This window comes from Chenopodium album, chromosome 2 (genome assembly GCF_948465745.1).
Source record: "Chenopodium album chromosome 2, dcCheAlbu1.1, whole genome shotgun sequence".
Classification (NCBI taxonomy): domain Eukaryota; kingdom Viridiplantae; phylum Streptophyta; class Magnoliopsida; order Caryophyllales; family Amaranthaceae; genus Chenopodium; species Chenopodium album.
The window spans coordinates 20,513,311-20,534,111 of record NC_137835.1 but is presented as its reverse complement, the minus strand read 5'-3'; the positions used below and the strand labels follow the sequence as shown (position 1 = coordinate 20,534,111).

The window sequence follows — 20,801 nt, the reverse complement described above, 5'->3', positions numbered from 1 at the left end:
GGAATTATTCTTGTTTGCTTTCTTGAGTATTAAGTTGCTTTATATCTTTTGCTGTGATTAGCTGACTTTCTTCTGAATAGGCATACAATATTCCTTTTGCATACTAACTTTCTAGGTTTCTTTGCATATAGAATTTTCTGGTTAATCACACGTTTCCTGTTGCAAACCCATGGACCGCGGTTGCTTCTGATTTTATATTTGGTTGATGATAATAGGCAGTGACAGTTTTGGAGTTGTAGAGAAGTTATGCATTAAACAAATACATAATCACATTATGATTATTAATCTAGGGGAATCGAATAGCTTTTTTCCAACGTTCACAAAATAATGTTTTGTGACTATTATTGATTTTGTATACTCAAATTACTAAGCTCTTCAAGAGTTTAGCAATGTGTGCCTAATACTAAGCTCTATTGAGTAAAGAAGGTATTGATCCATTGCTCATTGGAGGTGTGTGACTTTTAACATTTTTGGGATAACTTATAGGATTTTGGATGATTGTTAATGTCATTGGGATAACAATTTTGGTCGATCCATCTTTGGTTTAATCTCATAAACGTAAACAATTCGGCCTTGTTTGGTGATTAGCTGGTAGCTGGTTGATATAATTGATTGTATTAGCTGGTTTGACTAATTTGTTGCATTAGATGCTTTGACTAACTATTCAAATCACCTACTTTACCAATCACCAAAGTAGCTTATTGCAACAATTGCTCTAAAACCTCTTACAAGTTGCTTGATTGAATAGAATTTTCAAGTTAGCTTATTGAATAATGCTCTCTTTAAATCATCTATTTCCAAACACCAAATTAACTGATTTTATTTGTGGTCAAACCATCTAATTGCTCTAAAAAAACTAAAATCTCATCAATCATCTCTTTACCAAAGAAGACCAAAACAAGGAAAGACAAAAAACAAGGACCTAATATTAGAGGATTGTATTATGTGTTTAATATGCTGCACATTACCATTTAGTCTGTCAATTTGAACAACTTACATATTAGCATATTATCTAACACGAACATTTTTTTGATCCCAACCAAAGAGATACAACTATACTCCTGGCTGATCTTAGCTAGTCTAGTTTAATGATAGTTGAATGTGTAGTGCCAAGTTATTGAGCGTGGTTGTACTTGTACTTGGAAACACAGTACAGGACAATAGTTAAGCTAATGCTCAGACGGCACAATGGTGCCATATAAGATACATAATTGATAGATCCAATTGGAGATCTCCTGTAACTTTTCAAAGGACTTTCATTAGAAATTCTATATTAAAGTACAAGATGTGGTTTAAAGTCATGGTGCAATTTGGTTTTGACGAACATAGATATTTACCTGAAAACCAAGACAAAGGCAGAATATTGCTGTACAACTATAGTGAAGGGGGCATGCCTTATTTATGACCCTGAATTGCTTTTTATCTTGAGGGTGTTTCGAGTTATTTGGATACTTATAGACAGATATATCAGGGAGCTCAGGGATTAATACAGGGCGGTACTTAGGGTAGTGAAACGCAGAATTTGCTTGCATTGAAACATGTATGAATCTGGAATTTGTCGTTACTAGACTTCCATAAACTACAGAAAATGCAAATGCAAATGCAGTTTAGAATTTGGATCTATATGTTATTTAAAGGAACACAATCTTTAGAATTTTCATCAATTTATGTACCAAAGTTTACATTTATTCATGCCTGGAAATCTATCTATACATTTGTCCAAGCTCATATGTGAATTCTCCCAACCCAATGTAGAAGAGAATAGTATACAACATTTGGAGTTTATATAAGTCCTGAATCATCCATATACAAGGATGGAGAAGAGATGCTATTAGACCCATATTTAGAAGCCACGAAAGCTCCGATTGCTATCATTGTCACAGCTGCAATTCCGAATCCCAAAGCACACTTCTTACTTCTTCGCAGCCTTTGCATTATGCTTCCATCCTCAAACATTTGATCAGCCTTTGGCTGTGCATAAGTACTTGTCCCGGCCTTTGCACCATGTTCTGTACTTGTTGTACCCTTTGCCTTTTGGTAATCATCTGATACCGTGGCTGCCTCAGCTTTCGGCTTTTTATCAGTAGCCTCTGGTTGAGGAGGAGCTGATTGTCTTGATGATGCAGGCTGCTGTTTGGTGCCTTGAGGAGTTTCAGGTGTAACTTTTTTCTTAGCCATCGTGATGTGAAGGCTTCCATCACTGAACTTGGCTCGAACATCATTCATATCACAACCCTCTGGTAATTTTTCTTCCTTGAGAAAACGACTCTTCTTTGTTCCATCAGCAGTTAATGGTCTTTCGCCGCTTATTTTGAGGACTCCTTCTTTACTAACTTGCACCCTGAGTTGATTTTTCTTGAAGTCTAGATGCACATATAAAAGAAATGAGTATGTATGCTCTTGCTAAAAATGATTCATTATATGATATATGTCATATAATGAATAAAAAATTGGTCAAACTGAAATAATTTTTAAAACTGATGACAGATAGTGAAAACATTGTTTTCTTGTTTCTTTATTGGGTTTTTGTTTTCAAATAATTAGAAAACTGAAAACAATAAACAATGCCAAACAAACCCATGTATGTGTTTCCGAAACAAAATATAAAAACAGAACAAAGAAGTAGAGAAATTTGACTATACCAGGAAGATGGATGATCAAAGTTTCAAGACCTTCCTCTTTCTGCCATTCGATAGCAGGATTATACTCGACGTAAGAAGGTGAAGTCTTGGTTTTGTTTGCCGCCATTGTTTTCAATTCGTTAAATTGCTTGTACTATATGTTACTACTATGTATGTTAGAAATGTTGAGAGAAGGATGATTGTGTGGATATTCAAGGAAGAATGCCATAATGTTGTTTATATAGGTGATGATATGAAAGGCATCTTATTAAGTTTATATTTTTAGATTAGGATTTCCTGCAGAGTGATTATACCTCTTTGCTTTCTTGACTTTAAAGTTGCTTTATGAATTTGCCTATGTTGTATTATGTAGCAAGTAGCATGTTGCCTTGTTAAAGAAATATATGTAAAACACTAAACACACATATTCATATAATCAAATAATTAATTAAGTACATTAAGCTAGCTAATAGGGGAAGTTTATTTCCCTTTTATTTTTTTAACAAATGCTGCTTGTCATCTAGCCAATATCTATTTTTTGTCGATCAAAAATCGATATTTGTTTCTTTTTTGGATGCCATAGTATGAGGATGCAATAGCATAGGATTGCTGCTGGGGATTTAAATCTGGGGTTCAAATTGGACAAGTTACGCGTAGTGCTTATTGAGTTTCGGTAAAAACTGGTATACAGGTTTTGGTTAAGAACTGGTGGTAAAGGTCTAATTGTAATACAAAGTATGTAACTAGGAATTTTGGTCAATTATAAGGAAAAAGCTTTTTTTTTTTTTTTTTTTTTTTTTTTTTTTTTTTTTGTTATAGACAGTTCCTATCGGGCTGATGTTTTACTTTTAGTTGGGCCCTAGAAAGTTTTTCGTAAAATCTGTGGTCTTACTTCCTTATAAGTTCCTTTTTTATGTGCCGGTTTAAAATCAGCCCAGATTCTGATTAAGTACTTAAGTCAAATAGTTGGTCGGAAGAATTGGGTTAATATCCACTTTTAAGTACTTTAGTTGAATACCAGGTTGGGTTAAAATCTGATAGTTAACTTTTTTAGTTATCACATTCGACTAAAGTACTTACAAGAAGACAGAATTGTGTCCCTCATGATGCAAGTTAGCCGTGTCAAATCGAGTAATTGAATGGAGTTTGGGTTGAACCATGACGGGTCGAGTCAATTCGAATCAAGTTAATTTCGGATCGTGTTAATTTTAGGTCAAGAATTGTTGGGTCTGGGTCGTGTTTGAGTTGGACTTAATTCATATCAGTTCATTTTTAGTTTTGATAAACTTGTATCAAATTCAATATGGGTTTTGACTGAGCTAATTACGGGTTGAATGACTGGTTGGGTTGATTTCGATTCGGTTAAGTTCGATTCAACCTGTAGGCGTCGTTCGAAGTGCGCCTACGTTAGAGCATGTGTGAATATGCTTGGCACTCATAGGAAGTGGGAATTGACATATACGATTAGGGACAAGGAAAGTAGGGAGCCGCCAACAAGTTTTTTAAAGGAACTTGTAAACCGTTCACGGATCATTTAAGACAACCACGAATAAAGGGACAACGATAGGCAACAACGATTGACTCGTGAAGGTTACAACCCATTCATAATCCATGAGATTACTAACTCCATATGGTTCGGAACCACGAAAGGAGGATCGGGGATGATGGTACGAAGTGAGTCATGGAGTCACATTCGCCCGTATTGGCCTCTACTCGATTCTTATAGTGAAAAGTGATTCATGCGATCTCAAAGGCATACAAACAAAATATTCAATTTGTTCCAAACTATTATTAAGCTAAATTAGTTTAATATTAATGCAACATATAATTCTAAAATATCGTGATCACTTGATTAAACAATAAGATTAAAAAGGATCCTAAACAGGTTGTCCAAATTATCTTATTAGGCGTGATTTTCAATTACATATTCCCTTTAAACATGCAAAATGGTGATCATAAAAAATATAATAGAATAAACATCAGAAAACAATTTAATAATAATAGCGTTAGTCAAATCAAATATAAAATAACCCTAATCATGATACTAGAAATATTAAAATAAAATAAGAGTAATTAAATTAATTAATTACTCACATTCTGCACGTTCCTTTAAATTGCTACATCATGAATAAACTGTTAGTAACTTCAATAAATGAAAATTATATTAAACTAAATAAAAAGTAGAGTTGATTTGGTCCAAACCCTCAGTTATTTGTACCTTTCACGCCTTGGTTTAAGGACAGAACCTCGGGTCAAGTATGGACTCCTTGGAGCGCTTAGGGGAATTATTATGGAAGAATAAGGAGGCTAGAAATTAGGTTAAAGAGGGAGAAGAGAATGATTTTTGGTGTAAGGTGAGAGAGAATGATTATTGGTGCCCCGAACTGCAGAAAGGGGGGTCCTATTTATAGGGAAAATGAGCAGAGGGAACACGCGGAACCCTAAAAAGATAAAAACCCTAAAAAATAACACTGTGTCACGGCAAAGAGCACCGTGACACGGTGCCAGGCACCGTCAGACGGGGGAAGATCCCGTGACACGGGGGAAAACTGAGTGACGCGGGAAATAATTAGGTTACGGGAAGTGAAAACGCATTTAGGGATTACGCGGAGAAAACACGGAGCAATCCCGTGTCACGAGAAGTGCACCGTGACACGGGAAGACATGTCGTGACACGGCATTGTCCACCATGGTACAGTGCAGTATGCCGTGTCACGGTGTAAAAAGTACGCTACACGGAATATCCCTGTGTCACGGAATGGGCACCGTGACACGGGAAATTGCACCGTGACACGGTGGATTAAATGTGCAGATTTACACAAAAGGGCACCGTGTCACGGGAATAAGCCCCGTGACACCTCAGCATTTGCCGCGTCGCGGTATTTTAGCTGCTGCGCGGTAATTTCAGTTTTTTACCCATTTTTAAAATAATCATAACTTTTGATCCGTAACTCGGAATAAGGCATATAATATATCATTGGGAAGCTTATCAAGTATACTTTCCAAACCAATTAGAATCTGGTCAAAATGATTTGTAAATTTTAAGATATGTCCGTTTTAGTGGAAGGGTGTCGGTTTTAGGCCGAGTTTAGTGTTTTGCTCATATCTTTTTCGTTATAGCTCGAAATTGAGCTTATGATATATGGTTGGAAAGCTTATATAAAGGCCTATCCAAAAAAATAATAATTGGATGAGAATTTTATAGCCATAAAATCACTTTCTCTCGGTTTTGCGATGTGGACACGAAAAGTGGAAAATAGGTTATGGTTTAGGGAAATGAGCTAGAAATTGGATTGGTTCATGAAATATATTGGATAGAACATGGATTTAAGCACTCCAAATATTAAATACTCAACCCGACCAATAATGGCGGTGAAAGGTGTTCATCATCGGGTTTGGTTTTGGGGAGACATACAACCGTTCAATTTTATTAGGATAAGCTAAGGTTGAATCAATGTTGGGTTGATTCTGATTCAGGTCCTTCACAAATTTAGCTATATTTGGATCGGATTGACAAATTAAATATTCAAATAAGGACATTTTTAAACCAAAGTAATTGTTAAGTTATTACCTTGTTATTGGGTCACTATTAGTTCATTCAGGTGACATCTTTCATATCGTGCCCTTGCACTTATCTGTTTTCTCATTAAATTAGTTCTTGTATCAGAAGTTTCTTTAAGCCAAATAAAAGTCAAATTATAGATGACATCTCATAGCTATATAAGTGAGACGATAAGTAATGAACTAACGACAAATTGATAGATGATATCCATAAATAATAGAGTTATATTTAGTTAAAAATAGAAAGTTCTTAGTGATAAATGAAACAAACAATTACATGAATTGAAATAGTTATGATTAAGTAAAAAAGGAAGGTCAATAATAGGTTGGGTTTAAAATTAGGTTTAGTTAGAGTATGTCTAGTTAAAAATCAGGTCATGCAGGTTAATATCAGGTTGGGTCAATATAGATCAGATTGAATCTGGTATTTATTTGGCCGATTCAGATCAGGTGGAGTTCAAGTCGGGTTAACCTGGTGTCGATTTGAATTCAAGTTAGGGTTAAATCAGTGTTAGGCTAGGTTCATGTTAAGTCGAATTGGTGTTGGATTAAGTTCATATATACGGGACCAAATATGAATTCAAGTTGAGTTTCGGTCGGTTACAAATCAAGTTTGGGGTTCTTAGTTTCTCGAGTCAAATCAGGTTGGTTCAGCTTAAAATGGGTTTATTTATTTATTTATTTATTTATTTTATTTATAAGTTGGGTTGATTTTGACACCTTTAATAATCCACACATCAATCAACCATGTTGCAAAAGTGTTCTAGAAAGAGCAATAGATAATATAAATATAATTGACTAATTGTACAACCTTTTGTTGTAATATAAGAAGTATTTTCAAGGCTATATTCTAAAATAAGAAGATCGAAAAGATGATCTTGAGACAATGAAAGAGTATGGTGTGTCGTGATGCAAATCACTGACTTGAAAACGAAATTCCGGCGCAACCGGGGTGCACTATTGTATTCGCCGTCATGTTCCCTAAGGTTAACACACCACTTCCACACAAAGACACTTTTGGGTGGAAGGTTGGAGTCAAGTAACTTATGCCCAATATAGAGAATGTGTTTAAACAAGCTTGTGTTTGATATATATTTTTTGTGTATATCAAAATCAGAAAACATCCTTCAATTTATAAAGATGAATGAAGAAGATGAAAGATCATGGTGGAGTCTTCTATGAACAAAGAAGAGAAATCAGAAATATTATGGTGATTAAAAACACCATAATCAACCTCTTAAATGGGGAGTTACAAGAAATCAAACAAGAAGAGGAATCCAAGGGAACCGTTGGAGTCCAATGGACAAACACACGCTCGATCGGTCGGAGCTCGCCCGATCGGGCGGACACTCCCTTTTTTCCAGACGTCTTCTCGCGCTCGGTCGGGCGGCGAAACTCCAGAATTTTACGACTCTTCTCGCGCCCGGTTGGGCGGGTCTTGCTCGATCGGGCGCCCATATCTGACCCTTTAAATTTTCTTTCTTTATTTCCAACACCGTGTCCCATCCTTTGGATTTAAAATACTTGAGATCATAATTGAAAGTGTTTGATACGAGTAATATTTTCCTCGATTATTGACATTCATCAATCGTCAATATATACAGAGTATATGCCTCAACAGAAGGCTTGATAATAGGCTAACTATAAGGTTTACGTTGACTACAAAAGATATGCACAATATATATCCTATATTTAATAATAATCAAAATTAAAATTTAAGAAATTTCATCAATTTATCCACCATCCTTTTATTCTAGCTATAAATCATTATGTATAGAGTTGTCAGTTTCTGACCCGAACCGTTAAACCCGACTGTTTCGAACCGATCCGAAAAGGAACTGAACTGTTTAAAACCCGTTTTTTGGAAACCGAAAACTGACCCGACCCAATTTTTTCCAAACCGAAACTGAACTAAACCGAATTTGTGCAAACCGTTACCAACCCGACCCGTTATCAAGCCAAACCATTACAACCCGAAACTGAAAGCAACCCAAACCGATTACGTTTAAACCCGATAGTAACCCGACCCGTTTTAAACCGAAAACCATTAAAACCCGATAAAAATCCGATAAACCTAAATCGTTCCAACCCGTAACCCGTTGTGACCGAACCGGTTATAATCCGTAACCCGTTGTGACCGAACCGTTTACGACCCGTAGCCCGTTATGACCAAACCGTTTAAAACCCGTAACCCGTTATGACTGAGTCATTTACAACCTATTACCCAATATGTTTATGATCTAATCTGTTTCAACCCACTACTCGATAAACCCAACTTATTTATGACTTGACTTGATTATAAAATGACTCGTTCCTACCCATTATCTGACTAATTCGACTCGATAATCATCCGACTCAATTTTAACCCGATATGATTTTGATTAGAAACCCGTTTCAAATTAGGTAAACTCGTTTTCAAACCAACCAAGTTCAATCTAAACCGATTATAACCGAAACAATAATGGTTGGACCCGATTTCACCCGATCTATTTTGAACTGAAACCCATTTTCGAACCGACCCAGTTAAACCCAAACTGATTATGACCCGAACCAATTACGACCCGTCCTGATTAAGACCCGAACTGTTTTTAACCGAAACCCACATTAAATGGGCTAAACCCGTTTTCAAACCGACCCAGTTCAACCCAAATTGATTATGACCCGAACCGACTAGAACCCGACCCGATAAGGACCCGATCCGAATAGAAACTGCAATTAAAAAAACCAAACCGAACTGACTCGATAATTTTCAAAACCGACCCAAACCGACCCGCTTATTATGTCAATCCGTTATAAACCGACCCGTTATAACCCGAAACTGATAAACCCAACCCAAACCCGAACTGTTTAACCGAATTGACACCCCTAATTATGTACACTTAGTTAACATTACATACAGTTTATATAGAAGAATCAGGATTAGTTAGTTTGCATTAATCCTTACTCCTTACTAAACAAAGAAGGAGAAGAACTGCTATCAGACCCAAATTTAGAAGCCACAATAGCTCCAATAGCTACCAGTGACACAACCGCGATTCCGAAACCTAAGGCCACCTTGTTACTTCTTCCTTGTAGCTTTTGTTTGACGCCTCCATTCTCACCATTTGGCTTATCATCATAACCACTACTTGTCTCGGCCATTTTACCATTTTTAGTACTTGTAGTTGTACCCTTTGGCGTTTGATCCTTGGAAATCGAGGCCGCCTCAGCTTTCGGCTTTCGATGATCATTAGTAACCTCAGCCTTCGGCTTTTGATCTTGGACGACTTGAGGAGTTGGTGGTGTAGTAACTACTTTCTTTGGCATTGTGATATTAAGGCGGCCGTTAATGAACTTGGCTCGAATCTCGTTTACATCACAGCCCTCTGGAACTTTAGTTTCCTTTACAAAACGGTTCCTCTTTGTTCCATTTCCATTTGTTGGTCTTTCTCCATTTATTTTGAGGACTCCATCTTTGTTAACTTGCACCCTCAATTGTTCTTTTTTAAAGTCTGTACATTCGTGCAAATTCATACAAAAAAAGAAAAAAAGTTAGTAAATTAAATATGACTACCTTATTATTTTAATGATAAACAATATGAGAGATTAATTTTTTCACACTATAAATTAGACACAATTAGTATTCTAATTTCTACAATGCAAATATAATTTTTGAAAATTTTAATCCAACATAAAATAAATATTTTTCGAGAAACTATAAAATAAGTGTAAAAATTACATAAATAAAACTAAAAATTTGACAAAAATAAAAAAAATGCTAATAATAATATTTTATAGCAAAATAGATTAATATATATAATTACTTGGATAAAAATACGTTAATTATGAACTATATAATCATTAAAATATTATGGTAGTCATATTTCAAACGATCACTATAAAATTTTCAAGGAATATTATCATTACAATTTTTTTTTTCTTAAGTTGGGTCACATGCACGCCCACCTTTTTATTATGGGACAGAGAGAGTATATTAACGTACAATGTGAGAGCAATAACCTTTTATAATTGCTTCTTAATTAAGATGGCACCCTATTATTCCAAATCAAAAGCTAGAAAATTTAAAAAGCATTGCAAATATTAGAAAGGTATGACAATACCAGGAAGATGGATGATCAAAGTTTCAATTCCTTCCTCTTTAACCAAATCACAAGCAGGTTCGAAATCGACGTAAGAAGGAGGTGCAGGGGTTGAGGTCTTGGTTTTGATTGCCATCTATTTTCTTAAGTTATATTAAGAGAAGGATGGTTGTTTGGAAACTAAGGGAAATCCCTCCTCTTTATATAGGTGTTGATATGAAGGGCATCTTTAGTTCTTTAATTTGAGATATCCTGTTTATAAATTATTCTTCTTTGCTTTCTTGAGTTGTAAGTTGCTTTATGTCGTCTATACCTATGCTATGTATAAGTTCCTATTGTGAAGATAAGACATAAATAAATACTTATCTTTGTAATTTGATTTCTGTTTTGTACTTTTGTGTACTTAATTAATGAATAAGTTTTAATTTCTGTGAATTTTAAAAGATTCTTTGATCTTTCATGTTAAAGTCTCATTGGTGGTATATGGTATATCACTTGGATTAGAAAGAGGAAAAAGAAAATTAAAACTTTTGTAATGACATTAGTATCAGTAAAATACAATCTTTTATATATGTGTGCTGGCTAGACAGTGTGGCCGGAGTTACTTGAAAGGGGTTACTCGTTTATTGAAATTTTTTATAATCAATTATTATTAGAATTTTAGATCTACATATCAAACATAATAATTTCTTCACTAATTTGCACAAAACACGTTTAATCTCTTATCTTATTTTTGAACCCTATTTTCGAATTGAATAAAACATACTGATCCATGAAGGAATTGGATTAATGAAATTGATAATCGACATAGTAGTGAACGAATTGATGATCAATTTGGTGAAAAAAATTATAGAAGAGATTGATCATGGCGGTTATTAAGATCCAAGGATGAGAAACATTGAATAGCAAACTTTTAATTTTATATTTTAATAATATAAAAGTGTGAAAATTAAGATTTTTTTTTTTAACTTTTACCACAAAAAAAAAAAATCATTTTTTTTTACCACCAAACTTCTAAAAATTTTATTTTACCACAAAAAAGTGTTTTTTTACCATCTACCATCTAGAAAACCGTTAAATCTAACGGTTTGAAAAAAAAATATCTTTGATTTTTATGCGCAAACACATGTTCCTCACAGGTTTTTGGGGGATTTTGGCACTTCAACTCCAATTTGAGGTCAGAATTGATAAATATGATCGAAAATGTCTTGTTTTGCGTGTTTCACGCTGTAGGGAATAATTTCAAGCATTTCACACTTGAACTCCACTGTGATCATACACTTAAGTATGGTGGCGTCCAAAGGGAAGGAAGCTAGAACAAAAGAGTCGCCAACAAGTTTTAGGAACTTGTAAACCGTTCACAGGGTGAAGGTTACACCCTTTCACGATCCATATCTGAGATCGCTAACTCCATTGTGTTCTGGAACCATGACTGGATATTCGGGGATGAAGGTACAAATCCAACCTAAAAGAGATGGAACGTGCCCTAAAAATAGGCCTCTACTTTATTCTTCTCATATTCATGTGCGCTTTCTGACTAACATACAATCAATATATTAATCATAGACCTGTTTAATATATGTTGGTTGAATATTAATGCACAAACAAATCTATTATTGGCGATAAATTGAATTAAAATCATATTAGCCTAACTAAAATTATTAATTATCTTATTAAGCGTAATTACAAGTACAAATTCCCTTTAATTTTGCAAGAGAGGGCGTGATCAAGCAATAATAATATGTCAAGCAACATAACAACAACAATAATCATCATAATAACAACCTCAATCTCATCAAAGCATAATAATATTATTAGCAACATCTTAGGTATAATACTAACAAGATTAATAACAAATCCTAGCATGTCACTAAACATTAAAGATCAAAGCTTTATCCCTAACATGATAGAAAAAAATAGGAAGCTACCTAAACATGATACTAGAAAGCAATAAATAACATCCTAATATGATACTAGGAAGCAATAAAAGCATCCTAACATGATACTAAGAGTTAAAATAACATAAACATGCTTTCTAAATATATAGAGCAATAAAACAACTTACTTTGTTACCTCGTATCTCTTTCTATCAAAACAATATACACTTTAGTAACTTCAAGGAAAATATTAAATCAAACAATTAATTTAAATAATTGAAATAGGGATTTGGACCAAACCCTCAGAAATTATCAACCTTTCACGTTTAGGGCGAAGGAAACTTCGAGCTTGGCTAGGTGTGTCTAGAACTCGTGAAGGAGGAATGTTGTATTTGAAAAGGCAAGGCTATAAAGCATAAGAAAGAATAAGCTTTTAACTAAAGAGAGAGAAGAGAATTAGAATTGTTGATGATTTAAAAACGGAGAATATCGACCCTATTTTTAGAGAAAATAGTCCGAAAACGATAGAAAGAGTTAGAATTTGAATCGGAATAAAATTGGTTTTGTCGCAGAGCGATAGGGTCCAGCACGGCGCGACAGGGCTGTCGCGGCGCGCTGGGACAGTTTTTTGCAGATTTTGTTTTTATCATATCTTTTGACACAGAAGTCAAATAAGTCATATAGTATGTCGTTGGAAATCTATTGAAGTCAATTTCCAACCCAATTGTAATCAGATTATAATCCTTTGTAGAATAAAATATATGGCCGAAATAGTGGAAGGGTGTCAGTTTTGGATAAAGTTTCGTATTTCTTTCATATCTTCTTTGTTATAGCTCGAAATTAATATTATAATATATCATTGGAAAGATAATTTTAAGATCTATCCAACCATCTAAGGTTTGGATAAAAAATATGATGTACGAAAATAATATCTGATCATCTTTGAACGACATTCATTTCGAATAGAATTAGGACTTAAAAAAGGAAAGTTTTGTCCAATTTCAAACTCTTTGATCTTATCTTTTTAAAAAGGATAATTAAGATCACTTAGAAACTAATAAAAAATTCTAATAAATCCTAATTAATTTAGGAATGGGATTAAACCTTTGGACCCTCCACATGATCATTGGGCGTAGGTAAAATCCGGTTTGAGCCTAGTTTAATATTTTGGCCATAGCTTCCTCATTATTCATCGGAGTTAGGCTTATATTATATTGTTGGAAAAAAAATTTCAAGCCCCATCCAATTACACAATTATCGGACCTATATTATGGACCAAACTAAAGTGGATTGGACATTTTTCATAAATAGGATACGAAAATAAGTATTTTCGAGAACAAAAGAAGTATTTTTATTAAAACGACCGCATCACAAGACTTTTCACACTTTCACTTCGTTCGATAAGAAATGACGTGAAAGATATTCATCATTGGGTTTGGTTTTGGGGAGACACAATTAGGTGTCTACACACGCAAATCGAGGTATTTTCTAGTAGGAAAAACTAGCCATTTACGATCATTTTTTTTGTAAATTATGACCTCAATCAATTGGATCCTTATTGACAAAATGCCCCCAAAACCCCTAAACACCATGTGTTTGGCAAAAAAATCGAAACATTTTAAAAATTGCGTTAAGTTTACCGGTTTTTTTTATGGTAGGTGGGTAAAAATAATTTTTGATTTTTTTTCGTGGTAAAATAAAACTTTTAGAAGTTTTGGTGGTAAGAAAACAATTTATTGATTTTTTTGGTGGTAAAAGAAAAAAAAACCGAAAATTAGGTATGAAATAAAAACATTGTTTTTAAAAAATAGATTTTCAAAATTAATAATAGAATTTAAAAATTAAAATAAAATTATTTTTTATTATTTTATTATTAACAAATAAAAAAGAAATGTCATGTCATAAAATTAGGCCAATAAAAACGCGTCACACATGCATGTTATTTTAGTCATTTTAAGAATAACTATCTACCATAGAATTTTTATACAACGTTTGTTTGTTTTTTTATTGTTTCACTTGACCCACTTTGAGTTTTACATTATTTACGAGCTCATCCCTTAACCGTCTTTTGTGAATTATTGTTGGGGATTTTGTGTTTACAGAGGTCACAAATAAAATTGCAAATGAAATTAACGAAATAAACTTCGAGGCGTGAACGAGATCACTTTCCCAAAAGCATAATTTTGACCCTATACTACAACCGGGCATAACGAAAATTTACTCAGGAGATACAACGAAGAACAATTGCAATCATAAGTAGGATGGTTACAATACAATGTAAATAAGCTTTAGTAATTTGTGATAATTTAATGAACAATAACTGATTTCTACAAGTTCTCTTTTATTAATATGAACTATCATATTTATATCAAGAGCAATAAACCAATCAAAACTGAAGAATAATCGTCAAAATTTCCCTGCGCGCCCTGCCAGGCGATAGAAACCAAGCAACCCAGAAAAATTTGGGTGTTCTCGCGCCCTGCTAGGCGGTGACATCGTTTAATTTTTCTTCGCTCTCGCTCTCGCGCCCTACCGGGCGCGCCACTGGGCGGACTACAGGGCGAAGGAACACTTCTCTATTTTTTTTTACACAAAGGAACACTCCTCTAAATCGAGATACAACTTGATCTTGTACTTGTTTAATTGAATTGCAACACCTTAGCCTAAGCAATTTAATCAAACACACGAATATATGTCACTAATTCTCTAAATAATTCAACAATCCTCCCCCATTTAGAGTATTGAATTTGACTCATTGTAAAACATCATCATCACAAAAACAATCTCATACATAAATGAAAGTATACAAAGACTTGAACTCCCACTTAGTGCAAAATACAATTCAAGAATCCGTATCCATTTGGTATCGTAAAACGTTTGAACGAAAAGCAACACATATTGAATACTTGAACATATTACACACACAAGATTAATTACTTATATACATATTTACTTGACACTTAACTCATGTGTCCATATCTATTCATAAGTACATCAAAGCTATGCCCCTAATAGCTTCTTGAAGCGACTAAACCTCGTACTTATATAGGTAGAATCCCAAACATGCTCCTATGACAAACACAATATTAGTAATTCTAATATGTTAAACAACCTCTTATAGATCACAGTAAATCCGGAACTTTACCTTGGATGAATAAACAAGTTCCCCAATTAGAAAATGAGAAAGGTAATCTTATTGAACTTAAGACCCAACGTCTTATTGGGCGTTAAATTAAGACTCTCTCATTAGTAATTATTTAGGACTCCAATCCTAAACCAATCGCCATCCTGTTATTGTTAACATCTCTTGCCAATGCTTTTGTAAAACAATCAACGAGATTAAGATTTGTTCGAACATAATCAATAGTGATCAACTATCCTTGATAAGCCCATAGATGTAATTATGCCGTACTCCAATGTGCCTTGACTTACCATTATAAACTTAGATCTAAGCTCTTTCCAGGGTAGCATTGTAATCACAATGCATCACTATTGGTGATATCGGTTTTGGCAACAAAGGAATCTCAAACATGAGATCCTTCAACCATTTGGCTTCTTTACCAGCCGAATGCAAAGCAATGAACTCCGATGTCATTGTGGAGTCCGCAATGCAAGTTTGCTTCTTAGAAGCCCATGAAATGGCACCTCCCCCATATAGAAAAATCCATCCACTTGTGGAGGAATGATCTTTGTTAGAGATCCAACTTGCATCCGAATACCCTTCTACAACCAAAGGATATCCACTATAATACAAACAAAACTCCTTGGATTTCTTCAAGTAGTTCAACAAGTGTCGAACTGCTTGTCAATGTAGCATAATAGGCTTCACTACTAGAAATAGGCCTATTTTTGACGGACTGGTTCCGACGGACACGTAAATTTGTCGGAAACATAGGAATATCCGACAGAAAAAAAACCCGTCGGAAAAATTCAGAAGGATTTTGAAAATCCGTCGAAAATTTCTGACGAAATATAAATCCCTCGGAATATATGGGAATCCGTAGGAATATTTTTTTTAAATACACCGAAACCCTAACATCTAACCCTCTTTTATTTCATTCATCCGCAACTCCTTCCCTTCTTAATTCAGTTTTCTCGATCTTCCCCTTCTCTCTCCTCTCTTCTTCACTTCCCCTTTTCTCTCCTCTTCTTCAGTTTCTCAATCTTCCCCTATATTCTCTTTCTTTCTCATATCCTCCTTCCTCCTCCCTTCTCTGTCTTTCTCGGTCTCCTTCTCCCTCCACTTTCTCTTGTCTCACGGTCTCCTCTCTCCCCTTATCTTTTCTATTTTCTCCTCCTCTTCTTTCCTCATTCTCATTCTCTTTCTCAATTCGAACTGAACTAATTTCTCAAGATAATGGTTATCACGGTCGCCAATGGTTCTCTTTCTATTTCATTCATAGTTTATACGGTCAAATTCAACCATGAAATCTCTAGATCTAAAGGTTTTAGGGTCAAATTTAGCCGTATTAAACCAAATTTGGGTTGAAATTCGAAGCTTCGGTTGTTAAGTTATGTTTTCTTGTTTTAAATTTTCTTTCCTTTTTGTTTTGTTTTTGGTTGTGATTCTGGTTTTTGGCGGTGGTGGTGGTGGTTTTTGGTTGGGTAGTACGACCAGATTTGGTAGTGTTAGGGTTGTAGATCTGGGTTTGTTTTGGTGGTAGATATTGATTTGGGTGGGTTAGGGTGGTGAAAATGGTCGTTTAGGGTTAGGGGGTGGGTCTGGTTCGGGTTAGTGGGTGGGTGTAGGCTTCGTTCGAAGTGCGCCTACGTCAAAAGCATGTTGTGAATATGCTTGGAACTCATAGGAAGTGGGAATTGACATATACGATTAGGGACAACGATTAGGGATAAAGCAAAGTAGGGAGCCGCCAACAAGTTTTTAAGGAACTTGTAAACCGTTCACGGATCATAAAAAGCAACCACGATTAAGGGACAACGAAAGGCAACAACGATTGACCCGTGAAGGTTACACCCCATTCATAATCCATGAGATTACTAACTCCATATGGTTTGGAACCACGAAAGGAGGATCGGGGATGATGGTACGAAGTGAGTCATGGAGTCACATTTGCATCTATTGGCCTCTACTCAATTCTTATATTGAAAAGTGATTCCTGCGATCTCAAAGGCATGCAAACAAAATATTCAATTTTCCCCAAACTATTATTATGCTAAATTGGTTGAATATTAATGCAACATATAATTCTAAAATATCGTGACCACTTTAATTAATAACAAGATTAAAAAGGAACCTAAACCGGTTGTCCAAATTATCTTATTAGGCGTGATTTTCAATTACATATTCCCTTTAAACATGCAATATGGTGATCAATAAATAATAGAATCAACATTAATATTGGAAGCAATTTAACAATAATAACGTTAGTCAAATCAAATAATAAATTAACCTAATCATGATACTAGCAATATAAAATAATAAGAGTAATTAAGTGATTAATTACTCTGTTAGTAACTTCAATAAAAATATAAAATAAATAGAAATTAAATTAAATAAATGTAGATTTGATTTGGTCCAAACCCTCAGTTATTTATACCTTTCACACCTTGGTTTAAGGATGGAACCTCGAGTTATTAAGTATGGACTCCTTGGAGTGCTTAAAAAAGGAATGATGTAGTTAGGAATGGAAAGACTAGTGTTTAGGCTAAAGAGGGAGAAGAGAATGAATTTGTGATAAAGCTTGTTTATGATTGAAAAAAGGGAGATATGACCTCTATTTATAAGGAAAAAAGAGGGGTCGAAGAATCAAGATAAGATCCGAATTAAATCGGAATAAAACTCGATAAACTGTTGTTTTTGCGGTTTTTGTTTTTATCATATCTTTTGATCCAAAAATTTGAATAATATAAATGAGATATAGTTGGAAATATCTTGAATTATACTTTCTAACCCAATTAAAATCGATTTAAAATATTTTGTAGAATAAAAGATATGGCCAAAATAGTGGGACAGTGTCAGTTTTGAATAGAGTTTGATATTTTATTCATATCTTTTTCGTTATAGTTCGGAATTGATATTATAATATATCATTGAAAAGATAATTTCAAATGATATCCAACCATTTAATATTTGGATAAAAATATAAGGCACGAAAATAATATCTGTCTATCTTTGAACGTCTTTCAATTCAAATCGAATTATTAGAGGAGTTTTATTCCAATTCAAACTCTTTAATCTTATCTTTTCAAAAATGATAATTAAGATCTTTTAGAATTTTATAGAAGCTTCTAATTAATCCTAATTGGTTTAAGAATGAGATTAAATAATTTGGACACTCCACATGATCATTGGGTCGTAGGTAAGGTGAGCTTAGGTTCGGTTTGGGCTAGTTTAATATTTTAGTCATAACTTATTCGTATAACTTGGATTTGGGATTATAATATATCGTTGGAAAGCTATTTTCAATCCCCATACAACTATTTAATCATTGGACCCAGATTATGGACCAAAATAAAATGGGAAAAACATTTTTATAAAAAGGACACGAAATGATTGATTTTAAAGGACACGAAATGAATTATTTTGGGTTTGAAGGCACGAAAAGAGGAAAATAAGTTATGGTTTGGTAAATTGGGATAGGAATTGGGTTGTTTATGAAATGGAAATATGGATTTAAGCACTCCAAGAAAAAATCCTCAACCTGACCAATAACGGCGGTGAAAGGTTGTTCATCATCGGGTTTGGTTTTGGGGAGGCATTTTTAGGTGTCTACAGTGGGTCTAGTCCGGGTTATGGTGAGTGGTTCTAGTTTGGGTTAGTGGGTGGGTCTGGTTTGGGTTAGTGAGTGGGTCTGTGCTTAGGGTTAGGGTTAGAGGCTGGTTGGGGCTGATGTGGGGGGGTAGTGGCGGTGATGGTCTTCTGTTGAGGTTAGGGTGGTGACACGCCGTTCCCTTGGTGGTGTGGCGTGTTTTTTTTAATTAATTGAAATATTTTCCGTCGGAAAGTTGCGACGGATTTTTCCGGAGCCAGAAAATTTGTTCAGACAACATAATTCCGTCGGAAAAAGTTTTCGACGTAAATACCGTCGGAACATACCGCTTTTCCTACAAAAGGTTTTCCAACAACCAGTTCTGACAGAATTCCGTGTGAAAGGGCTTTTCCGACGGAATTCAGGATGTTTCTAACGGAAAAATTCCATCGAAAATGGCGTATTTTCTAGTAGTGCTTATTAGTGTACCTACTTAGTTGACCAACTACATAAGCAATATCCAGTCTAGTAAACGTGTCATGGCATACATCAAAGAACCTATTACTTTAGCATATTCAAGTTGTGAAACTGCATTACCTTCCAATACTACGAAAAGCGTGTTTTTTTTTACGCTTCTAAGCCTTATTTTCGACACAGGAAAGCGCCGCAAAAATATCTCTCGTCGCTTTTTAAAAGCGTTAAAAATAAGCGAGTCGAAAATTTTGTTGGATAACAAAAAGCGTTGAGAATCTCGACGCCTTTTTGTGTCTAAAATAATATACGAAGCGTCGAAATTTGCAGTAGTTGGCGCACTTTCTCGACTTTATCGACGCTTTTTAGTGTCTAAGACCATTAAATTGGTGACACTTTTTAATGCCTAGAGTTTCAAATATTTGATGTTCAATATTTTGGGACGCTTTTTTCTGTCTATATTTTCTATGTCGGGGACGCTTTTTCTTGTCTATATTCTTAAAAAAAAAAATATATATCTTAAATATATTTACCAAAAAACATGCATCTTAATAAAAAAAAATTTACCAAAAAACATATTTCATACCAAAAAAGTATTACTAGTATAGCCAAAATATGTATATATACTAAAAAAATTGGGGCAAACTTCTTTTTATTTCATATAGGCATATTATAGTATATGTACAATATCTCATAGTAATGAGTTTTCTATTACAACAGATATTATTTCAACTTATACTTAATTCGTGACTAGTTGTTGTAACACCCCCAAATCTCCCTCTACGGAAATACTAGTATAATACATATTATACCGTAGAGAAAGACTTGGGCGTATTACCGCCACGTGATTACGCAAGGCTACTCAAAACATACTAAACAAAACCAAAACTTTGGAGCGGAAAACTTCAATACTCTTCTTTTATTAATAATGAACCATTATTTATGGTCATGAGTACTCAAAAATAAAGACAAGACCAACATTCTTGAACTAAGTGAAGCAAATCCCGGGACTCCCATATGCTCATTCATGACTCCACCTGAAAATAGTCAACACTACTTACCATTACGGTAAATAGGGCGAATTAAAACAAGTAAGAAGTATGAATTAGAAAATTATGCTAAGTACGATAAGTGCAAGATAGTGTAAACTCAATTTGTTTGCAAACATGCTTTTAAAATCAATTCCAATAATTAATCCAATAAATTCAAAACTCATTATTCCAAAACCGATTCTAATGATTCATATTCAAAATATTAGTTAATAAAACCAATTCCTTTATAAAGAACCAATTCCTTTTAATCCAATTCCTCACCCAAGTGTGCACACCCCCCCCCCCCAAGATAGTCTCCTTATATTATAAGGCTATTCTTGAGGAAAGACCCGGTCATACAAAGTCCAAGGCCTTATCAATAAACCAAATCCGCATAGTGGGATTACTAACATGCTTATAAAGCATTAATAATAATAATAATTTAATGGTT

General features: G+C 34.4%; 2 protein-coding genes across 2 annotated transcripts; both read right to left on the bottom strand.

Annotated features, from left to right (window-relative positions):
* Nucleotides 1-1,611: 1,611 nt before the first annotated feature.
* Nucleotides 1,612-2,825, bottom strand: LOC145584281 (uncharacterized). The gene is made up of 2 exons (XM_081641157.1): nt 2,643-2,825; nt 1,612-2,363 (listed from the first exon to the last, which is right to left on the bottom strand). Exons 1-2 carry the CDS (start codon nt 2,746-2,748, stop codon nt 1,783-1,785), a joined length of 687 nt encoding a protein of 228 aa, XP_081497283.1. The 5' UTR covers nt 2,749-2,825; the 3' UTR covers nt 1,612-1,782.
* A 6,209-nt stretch (nt 2,826-9,034) lies between these two features.
* On the bottom strand, nt 9,035-10,420 carry LOC145584270 (uncharacterized). Its single transcript, XM_081641151.1, has 2 exons — nt 10,283-10,420; nt 9,035-9,673 (listed from the first exon to the last, which is right to left on the bottom strand). The coding sequence occupies exons 1-2, from the start codon at nt 10,395-10,397 to the stop codon at nt 9,123-9,125; spliced, it is 666 nt and encodes a 221-aa protein (XP_081497277.1). The 5' UTR covers nt 10,398-10,420; the 3' UTR covers nt 9,035-9,122.
* Between the last annotated feature and the right edge of the window lie 10,381 nt (nt 10,421-20,801).

Bases quoted from the DNA above. Each gene is read 5' to 3' on its own strand.
- LOC145584281 (XM_081641157.1), bottom strand. From the start codon at position 2,748: ATGGCGGCAAACAAAACCAAGACTTCACCTTCTTACGTCGAGTATAAT. The intron at 2,364-2,642 runs GTATAGTCAAAT...ATGTGCATCTAG, and splicing joins TTTGATCATCCATCTTCCTG to ACTTCAAGAAAAATCAACTC.
- LOC145584270 (XM_081641151.1), bottom strand. From the start codon at position 10,397: ATGGCAATCAAAACCAAGACCTCAACCCCTGCACCTCCTTCTTACGTC. The intron at 9,674-10,282 runs GTATTGTCATAC...ACGAATGTACAG, and splicing joins TTTGATCATCCATCTTCCTG to ACTTTAAAAAAGAACAATTG.